Source organism: Mandrillus leucophaeus, unplaced genomic scaffold (genome assembly GCF_000951045.1).
Source record: "Mandrillus leucophaeus isolate KB7577 unplaced genomic scaffold, Mleu.le_1.0 Scaffold246, whole genome shotgun sequence".
NCBI lineage: Eukaryota > Metazoa > Chordata > Mammalia > Primates > Cercopithecidae > Mandrillus > Mandrillus leucophaeus.
The window spans coordinates 969,964-982,244 of NW_012102543.1; the positions used below are offsets into that span (position 1 = coordinate 969,964).

General features: G+C 46.4%; 2 protein-coding genes across 2 annotated transcripts in view; both read left to right on the forward strand.

The window, feature by feature from the left end:
- The first annotated feature begins 10,171 nt into the window (after positions 1-10,171).
- Positions 10,172-12,281, forward strand: part of DPF3 (D4, zinc and double PHD fingers, family 3) — a 280,919-nt gene continuing 278,809 nt past the window's right edge. Inside the window, exon 1 of the mRNA XM_011983118.1 lies at positions 10,172-10,252. Coding sequence (XP_011838508.1) covers positions 10,221-10,252 — 32 coding nt within the window. The 5' untranslated portion in view covers positions 10,172-10,220. The remainder of the gene's footprint in view (positions 10,253-12,281) is intronic.
- On the forward strand, positions 10,432-10,964 carry LOC105541863 (guanine nucleotide-binding protein G(s) subunit alpha isoforms XLas-like). The gene is made up of 2 exons (XM_011983119.1): positions 10,432-10,840; positions 10,891-10,964. Exons 1-2 carry the CDS (start codon positions 10,432-10,434, stop codon positions 10,962-10,964), a joined length of 483 nt encoding a protein of 160 aa, XP_011838509.1.

A 12,281-nucleotide genomic window follows, 5' to 3' on the forward strand; every position in this document is an offset into this window, starting at 1 on the left:
TTTTTAGTAGAGACGGGGTTTCACCATGTTAGCCAGGATGGTCTTGATCTCCTGACCTCGTGATCCGCCCGTCTCGGCCTCCCAAAGTGCTGGGACCTTAGATTTTTATACTGTTTAATATTGTCATCAGTGCTTCCAGTCATATTCCTTGTTTTTGTTCCTTGGTTTTGTCACATGAAAGTTTATCCAAAATTCATAATTCATGATCAAAACTAGCTAAAGACATTATAAAACTGAAAAAGGACCTCAATTCGGATGGAATTGTCCCTCCTACCCTCATTATATCTCAGAACTTAAAAGAAACCCAAATTTGAGATAGGAGTAGCTTTAGTCATTAAGTAAAACCGGTTCTCAGTTCAGCCCGCATTACGAGACTTCACTTGAGGAGTCACTCCAGAGTAGCTAATATACAAGATTTTTTTTTTTTTTTCCTGTCTTGCTGTGTAGCTCAGGCTGGAGTACAGTGGTGTAATCACGGTTCACTGGAGCCTTGACCTCTGGACTTAAGCAATCCTCCCACCTCAGCCTTCAGGCTTCATATAAATGTAGAAGCACCAAATTGAAAATTGAATCTCTTATAATAGTCTTCATTTTCTACTTGTCTAACGCAGTTCTAAAGGAGAAAATAGCCATAGAAATTTCTGATATTTATTATGAGTAGATAATTTTTAAAAACAGCTTAATTGGGATATAATTCATATACCATAAAATTTACCCAATAGTGTACAAAGCTGGGCATTATAGTGTACAAAGCTGGTTCCGTGGCTTCCATCCATCTCTCTTGCTGTGGTCACTTGAGGTGGGAGTATCCTTTAGCCCAGGAGTCCAGCCTGGGCAACATAGTGAGATACTGTCTCTAAAAACAAACAAACAAATAAACAAAGTACACAGTTCAATAGTGTTTAGTATATCCAGAGATATGTGCAGCCCTTGCCACATTAAAATTGAGAACATTTTCATCACCTCAAGAAGAAACTCTGTATCATTCAGCTGTCCCCCTCCTATTCCCATACACTTGCCCTCTCCAGCCCTGAGTAACCACTAATCTCCTTCCTGGCCCTGTGGATTTCCATATTCTGGAATTTCTTGAGAATGGAATCATAGAGTGTGCGGTCTTTTGTGACTAGCTTCTTTCACTTAGCACAATGTTTTCATGATTCATTCATGTCGTAGCATGTAACAGGACTTTTATTCTTTTTTTTGTGGCGGAGTAATGTTCTCTTGTATGGATACACCACGTTTGGTTTATCTGTTTGTCTGTTGATGGATATTTAGATTGTTTCCACCTTTTGGATATTGTGAATAATGCTGTCATAAATATTCATGTCCTGTTTCTTTGTGGGCATATGTTTTCACTTCTCTTGGAGATATACCTAGGAGTGGAGTAGCTGGGTCACATGGTGACTCTATGTTTAATCATTTGTGGAACTGCTGGACTGCTTCCCAAAACAGCTGGACCATTTTACAATTACACCATCAGCATATAAGGGTTCTGATTTCTCCATTTTTCTGTTCTTAATAACAATTGTTATTTTTGACTTTTTGATTTTAGCCACCTAGTAGGTATGGAGTAGACTTTTTTTTTTTTTGGAAATAGAGACAGAGTCTCACTATGTTGCTTAGGCTGGTTTTGAACTCCTGGCCTGAAGCTATCCTCTCTGTCTTGGTCTCCCAAACTATTGGGATTATAGGTGTGAGCCACCTGGCCGGGCCTTGCTTTTTTTTTTTTAAATTTTTAAATTTATTTGTTATTAAATGGGGAGGGATTTATATCACTAGATTTAGTGATTTGTGCATTTACTTATTCTTTCAACTACTAGTTATTAACCATCTGCTAGGCCTTGGGCCAGACTCTGGAGATTTAAGGTGTCCTATCTGGCCTCTACACCTCGTGGGGTAGGAAAACAGAAAATGAGATGTACTCAAATGCAAGTATTTTAATAGAGCTATTCATAAAACTGTGCAAAAACCCAAAGCAGCAAGTGCCTAACCTGAGATCCATTTAATCCAAATAGGTTTAGATTTAAGCTGCTGAATGGCTACGATTAAAATGTTTACCATCAGCTTTATCAAAAGTCTTTCTAGAAACATGGTGGCTTTCAGAGTCACTGTTAATGAGCCCACTTGTGTCTAGGAAATAGCCCTCACTTTCAGAATTGTCACTGAGTTCCCACTGTTACAATATGGCAACTATGCAAATGTGTGTCTGTTGTACATGGACACAATAAGTCGTGTTATCCTTTGATTGGTGAGAACAAAGAGCATCTGATGACTTTGGGATTTCAGGTACAGAAAATAAATTTCCTTTGCTGCTTAGGTCTTTAATAGTCCCATTTTATTGGATTTTTTTGCCTTTCCCCTTACCAAAACCAATTACTTCCATTTTTTCCCTTCTCTCAGCAGTCCCACCTCACTGATTTTCCCTGCTCCATTTCTTCTATCTTTATTTTCTTCAGGGTTCTCTGGGCTGTGCCTCTGTCCCAGAACCCATTGCTGCCTTGGAGAAGTTGTCCTCAGCCTGGCTGCCCTGTTGGCTTAGATGCATTTAAAATGCACGGGGCCCTCTGTGGGCTTTAGGAATATTTGCTCAGCTTCTTCTCTTTTCCTCTGGAGTAGCATAAACATGGAGTTGAGGTCCTTTTGCAACTATACAGGCCAGAGTTCATTGCCCGAGGCTGTCAGAGAACAGAAAACACCTGCTTTAATTTAGCAGGCCTCTGTCTCCCTCTTTGCCAGAGTGGGGGACATTTTAGGTTCCATGGCTTCCATCCATCTCTCCTGCTGTGGGCACCTATTTTTATATGGTGGTGTAAATATCTGCAGGACAACAAGACTTAATATGCCCTCCTGTGCTTGGCTTGTAGACTTCTCCTGGATGATTCCTGACTAATGACAGAGTAGAAGCCTGAGGTCATGTAAATGTTGTGAGTGAGGGAAACAGGTGCCTGGGAGTGTCACCACACTTAAAGCAACACCCTGTAGAAAGCCCTTTTTGGGGGCCTTTGAGGCATCGACCTTTGCAGATGAAAAAATGCTTCTCTATCCAGGAAATGGCCAAGGGGGTGAATTTTCTTTCTTCACGTGTATGTATAGTTTTAGGGGAATTTTGTTCATGCATGTCTTGGTCACTCCCTATGGTGGTGATATGGGACAGTTTTTTTCTCCTGTCCCATTCTGTCCCTGTCTGCAGGAGGCCTTGCCAGTTGCTTTGACTTAGGACAGAAGAACTACCAGAATTTCAGATACAGTGTCCATGGCGGTGGGCTGAGGGAGGACTTGGAAAATGTGGACTTGGCAGGTAGAGGAGGGTGGAAGAGAGAAAGGAGAGTTAGCCATCTTAGAAAAATAGACCCCGTGAAAGCTCTGCAACCAGTGGCTTTATCAGGAAGAAGACCCAGGCCCACTTGAGATGGTCTGACGTTAGTGAGGGAGAAGGGGGCTGAGGCTGGTCTTGAGAATAGACTGGGATTACTGTGTGATTTGAGTAGAGAAAGCTCCTGTGTAAAAATATCCCATCTGCTGGCTTTCCTGGTGTCTGAGGTTCTAATCAAGTTACTGCTTACGCACGTGTTTGTGTGTGTGTGTGTGTGTGAGAGAGAGAGTGTGTGTGCTGTGTATGTTATGAAGTCTTAATCCCTTCCTTGTGTAGGTTTTGAGGTGTCCTAGAATTCCCTCTTAAAATGCAACCACCCAGGAGGGAAACTCCTTTAAACCAATTCAGAGCATGTCCTAAGGGAAAGAATGGGGATGAGAGGAAGGGAATTTGGAAGAGGCTCCCCCTGAAGGTGGAGTCCATAGAGAAAGGAAAGCTGGCACTGTTGCTTGGAGGGGGATATTCAAGAGAATCTCAGCCTCTCACAGCCTCTCAGCCTAGGTTACCCACCATTGCCCCAGGGGATAGATTGATCCCAACATTAGGGAAAGGTTGGGGATGGAGGATTAAGGTCTTCTAGTAAGGCAAACCCCTGCCCCACGACAGAAAGTCTCAGTGCTTCATTGGCCTCCAGCCCTCAGGCCTTGCCCTTGACTGTGTGTTTCTCCAGTCAAGACCAAGCTGACCGATGGCCATTCCCGGTGCATCATCCTGGGCCCCTCCTGTGTCCCTCAAACTCACAGCATGCCAGTCACCCTTCCTTAGAAGCCACTGATTCTGCCCTGTATACCTCATCCTGGGCTGCCCAGCCCCTTAACAGGTTCCCAGGCCTGTAGCTCAGTTTCTTTCAATCCATGGTCATGCTGCTGCTGAAATGAGCTTCTAAAAAAAGGCAGATCTCTTCATTTTCACTCCTAGCTTAAAATCTTTCAGTGTTGCCTGACGGCCTCCCAGATGAAACACATTTTTTAGCAATAGCACCCGCTCCTTGCTTCTGCTTCTTATCCCTCTGCATAAACTACCTTCCTACCAGAGGGATCACTTGAAATCACAGTGCCGTCTCCGACTTCCCTGAATGTGCTGCCATCTCTGTAGGGACACCCTTTCCTCCTCCAGGTCATTTGGGCCTTAGCTCAGGCATCAGCTCTTCTAGGAAGATGATCCTGACCTGCGTTCTGGCAGGTGCTCCTCATCCAGCCCCACAGTGCCCTGAGCTCCGTGGCTTCCTGTTTCTGCCTTGTAATTGCCTTCTCTTCCCACCCCATCTCTCAAATATGATCCCTTTAAAGTGGGGGTACAGGGGTTTTCTTAGGTCTTTCTGTACTCCAAGGCCCAGCAGTAGATAATCTACAAATATTTGCTATATGAATTAGATGTTGCTATGCTATGGTTTTTGTGTGGAAGGCCTTTCACCCCTTGGCTTATTTCTAAGGGTTCCCCAAGCAAGGCCCAATTTAAATATGACCTTCTCCTTGAAGCCTTTCCCTCACCCAGCGTCAGAAACACTCAAGAACTACTCCCTCCCTCCACTGACCTTCTTTGACATGTATCACTTCTCCTTCTTCTCCTTTGTTTTATACAAATCTGTGAACATCTCAATACCTTGAAACCTTGAAAACCCAAAGGAGTGAATGCATTCAACAAACACTCAAGGATGAACCCTTTGGATTATGGGCACCAGGCCAGGAAAAGAAGACCGGCTGGGCAGGCTGCTTCTTCCTTTTAAGTCACATTAAGTAATTGCTCTGCTTGCTCATAGGGTTGGGCCTACTGTCTTTATTCTCTCTCCAGATGGATGGAAATTGCTTTTTGAGAATTGTTTCCATGTCTGGTTTATTTTTATTTTGCCACCTGTGCCTAGCACAATGCCTCCCTTAGAGAAAGCCTCCAGTGAATGAATGAATGAATGAATGAATGAATGAATGAATGAAGTTAGTGGGCAGCAGTAAACACTGATTTTATTTGACTCTGCCCTAAATTATGAGGTTTCAAAGGACTACCCCAGGAGCATCTCCCATCCTGAGAAATTGATTGTGTGTGTGTGTTTGTATGCACTGAGATACTGTGAAGAGTCTAGAAACTCCTCTCCACATTCCCCCAGGAAGAGAGAAAATTAGATTGCAGTTTTGATGCTCCCTTTTCTTCCAAAGGACTCCTGTTCCTCTTCAGCTCAGTGCCTGGATAACATATCAGATCTGGTTCTGTATCTCAGGGAACCAGTACAGCCAACCAGTCGCTGAGGCCATGGCTGGTTGCTCTGTGGATGAATGGAGGGATTGAGGGTGAGCTTGTTCTTGTTTTTAATCCCCATGGGCCTTAAAACTCCTTCAGCTCTTGAAGCCCATTAGGAACTGCATTTGTTTTGGATGGCTTTTGTGGCACACTTCCTCTTTCAAATGAACTCTTTGGCTGTTTGGAAGGCCTGTGTCTCCTTCCCATACTTCTCTCTCACGTTTACATGTGCCTTTAAAAAGTCAGCTGGAAAGATTGGCACTTGCTACAGAAATGCCATTCTTTCCTGCTTCTGGATGGTTTCTTATAACATTGTGTTGTCTGCTGAAATAGCCCTCAAACATTTTAGGAGTAAAGAGAGATGGCGGCCGGGTGTGGTGGCTCATGCCTGTAATCCCAGCACTTTGGGAGGCCGAGGCGAGTGGATCACCTGAGGTCAGGAGTTTGACACCAGCCTGGACAACATGGTGAAACCCTGTCTCTACTAAAAATACAAAAATTAGCTGGACGTGGTGGCAGGCGCCTGTAATCCCAGCTGCTCGGGGGGCTGAGACAGGAGAATTGCTTGAACCCGGGAGGCAAAGGTTGTGGTGAGCCGAGATCATATCACTGTACTCCAGCCTCAAAAAATAAAATAAATAATAATAAAAAAGAGAGATGGGTGTCCTTTGGGCTTAGGTTCTTGGGTCCTTATTCCTTCAAATGGATGACATTCGACAAACACAGGAGCTGGGCCAGGGAGTTTCGCTCACTGATATCAAGGGTGAATTAACATGGTTGAGAATAGTCCCCACACTTCTTTCCCTGGTGACACACACTTCAGGTATGTTTTCATTGTACAGTGCAAAAAGGCAGATCTCTTCATTTTGTTGTACAGTGCAAACTGTACAATAAAAATACAATGCCAGCCACATGTGCAATTTAAAATTTCCTAGTGGCCACATTAAAAAAAAGTAAAAAGAAATAGGTGAAATTACTCTTCATAACATATTTTCTTTAATCCAGTAAATCCAAAATATCATTTCAACATACGATCAATATAAAAATTATAATGAGTTATTTTACCCTCTATTTCTCCTAAGTCTTTGAAATCAGGTGCATTATTTTACACTTACAGCGCATCTCAATTGGGAGTAACCACTTTTCAAGTGCTCAGTAGTCACCTGTGGCCTGTGGCGCCTATATTGGACAGTGAAGCTCAACATTCTCCAAGTGAGGTGAGGAGGTGATTATTCTGGGGCCACTCTGCTCTCCAAATTAAGCTGCATAACTAGCTAAATCAAGATCAAAGGGATGGAGTACAATGAAGTGTATTCAAATAGCTCTAGAGCTTTAGAAATGGGATTTTAGGCTGTGGGTGCGGTAGCTCAGGCCTGTAATCCCAGAACTTTTGGAGGCTGAGGAATTGAGGAGTTTGAGACCAACCTGGCCAGCCTGGCCAACATGGTGAAACTCCATCTCTGCTAAAAATACAAAAAATTAGCTGGGTGTGGTGGCGGGCGCCTGTAATCGGTTACTCAGGAGGCTGAGGCAGGAGAATTGCTTGAACCTGGGAGGTGGAGGTTGCAGTGAGCCGAGATTGCATCAGTGCACTCCAGCCTGGGCAACAAGAGTGAAATTCCATCTCAGGAAGAAAAAAAAAAAAAAGAATTTAAAAGGTGTTTTGGTATCACAATCAGCAAGAGGCCTTTTTCAGGGTTATGTAGTTATGTGACCCCTCATTGAAACATCATTCCTATTTATTATTTTATTCTCATCCAAGTTGTCCATTTGATCATTTTTCTTGGATTAATGGGTTTAGAAAACTAAATGTGATAGCTAATTTCACTTTCTGTTGTGCCTTGTTTTTTGGATTCCCTACATTCCATATGCCATAAGGAAAGAACTGGTTCTCTCTGTAAGAAATAATAACATGAATTGAAAGCTTGCTGTGTGTCAGACACTTGACATGTATTACCTCATTTAATCCTGGCAAGTAAATATGACCAAGGTAACCCAGCTGGTAAATAGTGGACTCAGGCTGGCAGATTCCAGAGTTCACACTTCTGCCATGTACAGCACTATGAAATTGCCCCAGAACTGCTAAACTTCTCCAAAACTCTGTTTAAGGATACCGTCTTCTTTAAACATGCCTGCTCTATGCCCCTTTGCTTTTGAACCTTCTGGTAAAAAAACAAAAACAAACAAAAAAAAACTTTATATTTTGATCTATAATATAAACACTAAAGTTAAAATAATTCTTTTATGTTAAATATAACTGTTTCTTTAAAAGTCACAACTGTATTGATAGAGTTAAAATGACATTCCATTGGATTACAAAAAACAAGTCTATCCTTTTTTTTTTTTTTAAAGTACTGTCTTTAATTCACTATTTTCCAATCCAATCGATAAATCTGATTTGACATTTTCAAGTTTGTTAGGTAGTTAGAGATTATGCTGGTTTCTGCATGCAGGCCTTAACACAATAAATGATATGTACATGCTTAGAGTATGTGTTTTAATATGTAATATAAATTCATTTCTTCTCTCTTCCCCCATTAAATTGTAAATCTTGTTTAGGGGAGGCTCTACATTTCCTACTTTATCAGGCTGTGTGTAAGAAAATGCGTTGTTGTCTACCAGTCTGAATTGTTGTGTCTTTGATACCTCAAAGAGGTTAGTGGGACTTCTGACTGATACTTCAAACTCATACTTCTTGGGTGAAAATATAGGGCTTGCTTTTCAGTGATGTCAAGTATAGACTTTTGAACCAATCCCTTGTCAAATTAGTAAAGAAGGGATTTTTCAAACTTTAATTTTGGAAAAGGAGATAACTTTTTTTTTTTTGAGACGGAGTCTTGCTCTGTTGCCCAGGCTGGAGTGCAGTGGCTTGATCTCAGCTCACTGCAAGCTCCGCCTCCTGGGTTTATGCCATTCTCCTGACTCAGCCTCCCGAGTAGCTGGGACTACAGGCACCCGCCACCTTGCGCGGCTAGTTTTTTGTATTTTTTAGTAGAGATGGGGTTTCACCAGGTTAGCCAGGATGGTCTCGATCTCCTGACCTCGTGATCCACCCGTCTCGGAGATAACTTTTTCAAACTGTAATCTCTGCCAAGATGCTATGCAAAGAATTTACAAAGGAATCTGTAGAACTTGATTCTGCTTATTAAATAGGCAGAGAGGAGTTAAAGATTTCAAATCTATTACAAACAGTTATTCAGTCACTTTCTGTTTATCTGTAAATCTAATAGCGTATGTAGTTGAACTCTTGAAATTCTGGAATGTTTATTTTATTTTATTCATTGTCTTGAGAGGAGCAAAAGGAAGCGAGAGGGCATAGCTTTGAACTGGCAATTTGGCAACTTCTCTCCCCTTGCCACCCCTCCCCCACTATCTTAGCTATTTGACCTGATTAACCAGCTTTGGAATGGTAGCTAGACTTCTGTATGCTAACGAGGCCCCTACCCTATTCTCGATTTAATGCGATTTCATCCACGCAGAGCTTCCCGGTGCCCAGTGGAAGCCTGACTTCGCAGAAGTCTCCCAATTTTGTCAGGGGCTCGCCAGTGAAGAGTTCACACTGACTTGAAGCAGACACAGACTCTTTGGACGCCTCGGGTCACATCGGATTATTCACTAGCAAATTCTTTCCACCTTCTAAGTAGTGAAAGGTGACGTCAGAATCGCGTGTGCCACTCCTCTAAAGGGACTCTGACAACACCCAGTCCAGGCTCTACGACTTCTGCCTAGGCACTTGCTTCCTAGTAGTAGAAAGTTTCCAAAGGTTGCCTGAAGTCCTCCCTACCTCTAAGCCTAAAGGTCAGAGCTCCAGGTCGCACCACCGAGTAGGAATCTGAGCATTTTGGAAGTTTCTGGTGTAGGGAGCAGAACAGAAGGGGTGGTAGCGGCGGACCGCGCAGAGTAACCCCCCTGCACTACGTAAAGAAAGCCCTGGCTGCAGGAGGGAGTGAGCCTGACATTGAGGCATTCCAGGGGGAGGGTGAGTTGCTGTCCTGGAGTCGCCAGGAACAGCAGCGGCAGTTCCAAGAAGCGAGAGAGAAAGGTGGCGGAGATAAAGAGAACACTTCGGGAATAAGAATATTAAAAAGCAGCAGGACCCAGAGCATTAGCAAACGGCAAAGCACATGTAGTAATTTGTTACACGAAACGGCAGCCTTCCAACTTTTGTACTGAAACACGGGGATTTACCCTTTGGGGGATTAAAAATGTTGATATGCAAAGCCAAAAGCTAATGAATAGGATTCAGTGGCTTGCTGGCAATATTGAAATATTTCTGTCCAGGAGCGCAAACTCTGCAGTTATTTAGAAAAGTAGGGAGTTGAACCAAACTATAATATTCTCCCGTGCGTCTCCACTTTCCCCAGCCCGAAAAGGAGCTGCCAACGCGGTACTTCCCCTTTAAGACCTGCTGGCTCTCGGGCTCTACAAAAGGGAGTGACCTCTGGGCTTTGACAGCTCCCCTAATAACTACCACCGAGCAGGCCCCGCCCACCTGGCGACCAGCCGCGCCGATTGGCCGGCGGGCCGGTATCCCGCGCTCTGATTGGCCTGTCGCTTCCCCTGAGCGAACCTTTAGAACTCTGAGACAGACAATATTCTGTTACATTGTAGCAAAATGGCGACTGTCATTCACAACCCCCTGAAAGCGTAAGTAAGACTAAAAAATGTACATATTCCGCGTGGTTTCAATATGAAAAAAAGGCGCCTTCTGCGTGGCGAGCGCTGCCAGTGCTTGCGCTTGCAGGCGCCTCCAGCCGCGGCGGGGCTTCTCTCTTCTTTCAGCTCTTACTTCTTTTTTTTCCCCCAACGCGCAGAAATGTCAGGAGATGCAATTAACAAGAAGAAAATTGTTACATTTGTGTTCTGCTAAATTGCAGAGAGAGCGAGAGATAGGGGTTGCCGGCGGAGGAGCCCGGCGCTCGAGCGCTCTACAGCAGGGGGGTCGCGGGAGCTCGGGGACAGCGCGGTCCCTGGAGTCCCCCGCCTCGCGGGCAGGGAGCGAGGCTCCGGGGGCGGCCGGGCGGGGGGCGAGCGTCGCGCCGGGACTGCCTCGGTGCACTTGGCCGAGCCCCGCACCCCCAAGCCCGCGGCCCCCGCCCCGCCGCTGGGTCTGCTGGGTCCGGCGGACGGACCGCGGAGGCTCCGGAGTTTGCAGGGCGCTCTTCGCCTTCCGATCGCTCGCGGGGAGTTTGTGCAAACCTTCCGGAGTTGGGAGCACCGCGGGGGAAGTAGCGGGTCCCGGGCGTGCTGGGTCCCAGGTGGTCGCCCCGGGCTTTCCCCGGCAGCCCCCGGATCTCGGAGGCGCTCCGGGCGACCGCGCGTGTGTCTGCTCGTGTGTCTGCGAGCAACCTGGCTGTAGTGGATTAACGACTCGGGTTAACTTGGGGTGGATTTGGAGGCAGGGAAGCCGCAGGTCTTATGAATGGTGTTCTCGCCACCTCTGGGTGAGGCGCCGAGGCAGGCGGAGAGGCGGTTTTGGGGCTCCTGGCCCGAGGGGGCAGCGTCTGCTCCCGGCCGGGCGAGGGGCAGGTGCCTCTGGCCGCCCCAGGGAGACTTTGAGCGCTTGTCCAGATCCTGGACAGAGTGGGGCGGGCCGGGCGAGCACTCGCGGGGGCCAGCCCCGGGTCCAACAGCCAATTTCTGCCTGCCTGCCTGCCTTCCTCCTCCTTTTCATCCTGGCTTCCTTCCTTCCTTCCTTCCAGTCGGTGGAACTGTTAAGCCGCCAAGTCCGCTCGCGATCGCGGAGCCAAGGGTGGCCTCGGAAAACTAGTGTCGCTCTGAAAGGGGTGCTATTGGGTGATGTCGGCAGAGGGTGGCTCCCTCCGTATTCGAGGTGGGCTGGGGGTCCGCACCCCTTCGACCGGGACTTCCCCGCCCGGACGAAGCCGCAGGCAAAGCGGGGGAGAGGGAGGTGCGGGCCGGGTAGGGGGCGGTTCGTGCCGAATTCTCCCTGGTGCGTGGCCACTGTCGACCCTGCTTCTTTTAATTCAGCGCATTCTCGTCTTCACCCCTCGCCACTCCTGGAGTTGAAAACCAGGTTCGCTCCCGGAGACGGTAGGGGGGTTCCTAACGCAAAGGAATGCACAGGGAGAATCGGACGTGTTTGCACCAGCTCGTCGCCCACCAGAAATAGGGAAACGGGTAGGAATGCCCCAGGTTTCAAAGATATTTATATGAAAGCTGCCGTTAAGAGGACGTTGGAAGCTGAGGCTGAGCAGATAGGAGCTCCCGGCTTCAGTTCTGCCTCGGAAGCTCGGATACACTGCACTTGAACGCCACAGCGTTTCATCCAAGAAAGAAAATGTTTTATGGCAGAATAAATGGGCGTAACTTCGCCGCATCCTCGCTGCCGGTTGCTTTCGCTGCAACACCGCTGATGCTGTCTCTACCGAACCCACAACTGATTTGCAGTTTCCCCATATCCAGCCGAAATCATATAACCAGGCTGATGCCACCTGGTAAACTCAAGTTAGAGAATCTATTTCACATGTGCACCAGGTTTGTTTCCTACTGGGAAAGCCGTACCCTAGTTACCCGGAGCCCGCTTTCGCGCGGGCGGGCGCAGTATCTCTAAGCTTCAGTGTTCCCCTGCTCGCTCCAGGGTTTTTTTGGATCACAGTAGGGTGCGCGTTTGGGGAGGGAGTCTGTGTAGGGTGGGGTTAAGGGTGGGGGAAGG

Coding starts and splice junctions, on each gene's coding strand:
- LOC105541863 (XM_011983119.1), top strand. CDS start 10,432: ATGCAATTAACAAGAAGAAAATTGTTACATTTGTGTTCTGCTAAATTG. Junction 10,841..10,890: donor CACCGCGGGGGAAGTAGCGG/GTCCCGGGCGTG, acceptor TTTCCCCGGCAG/CCCCCGGATCTCGGAGGCGC.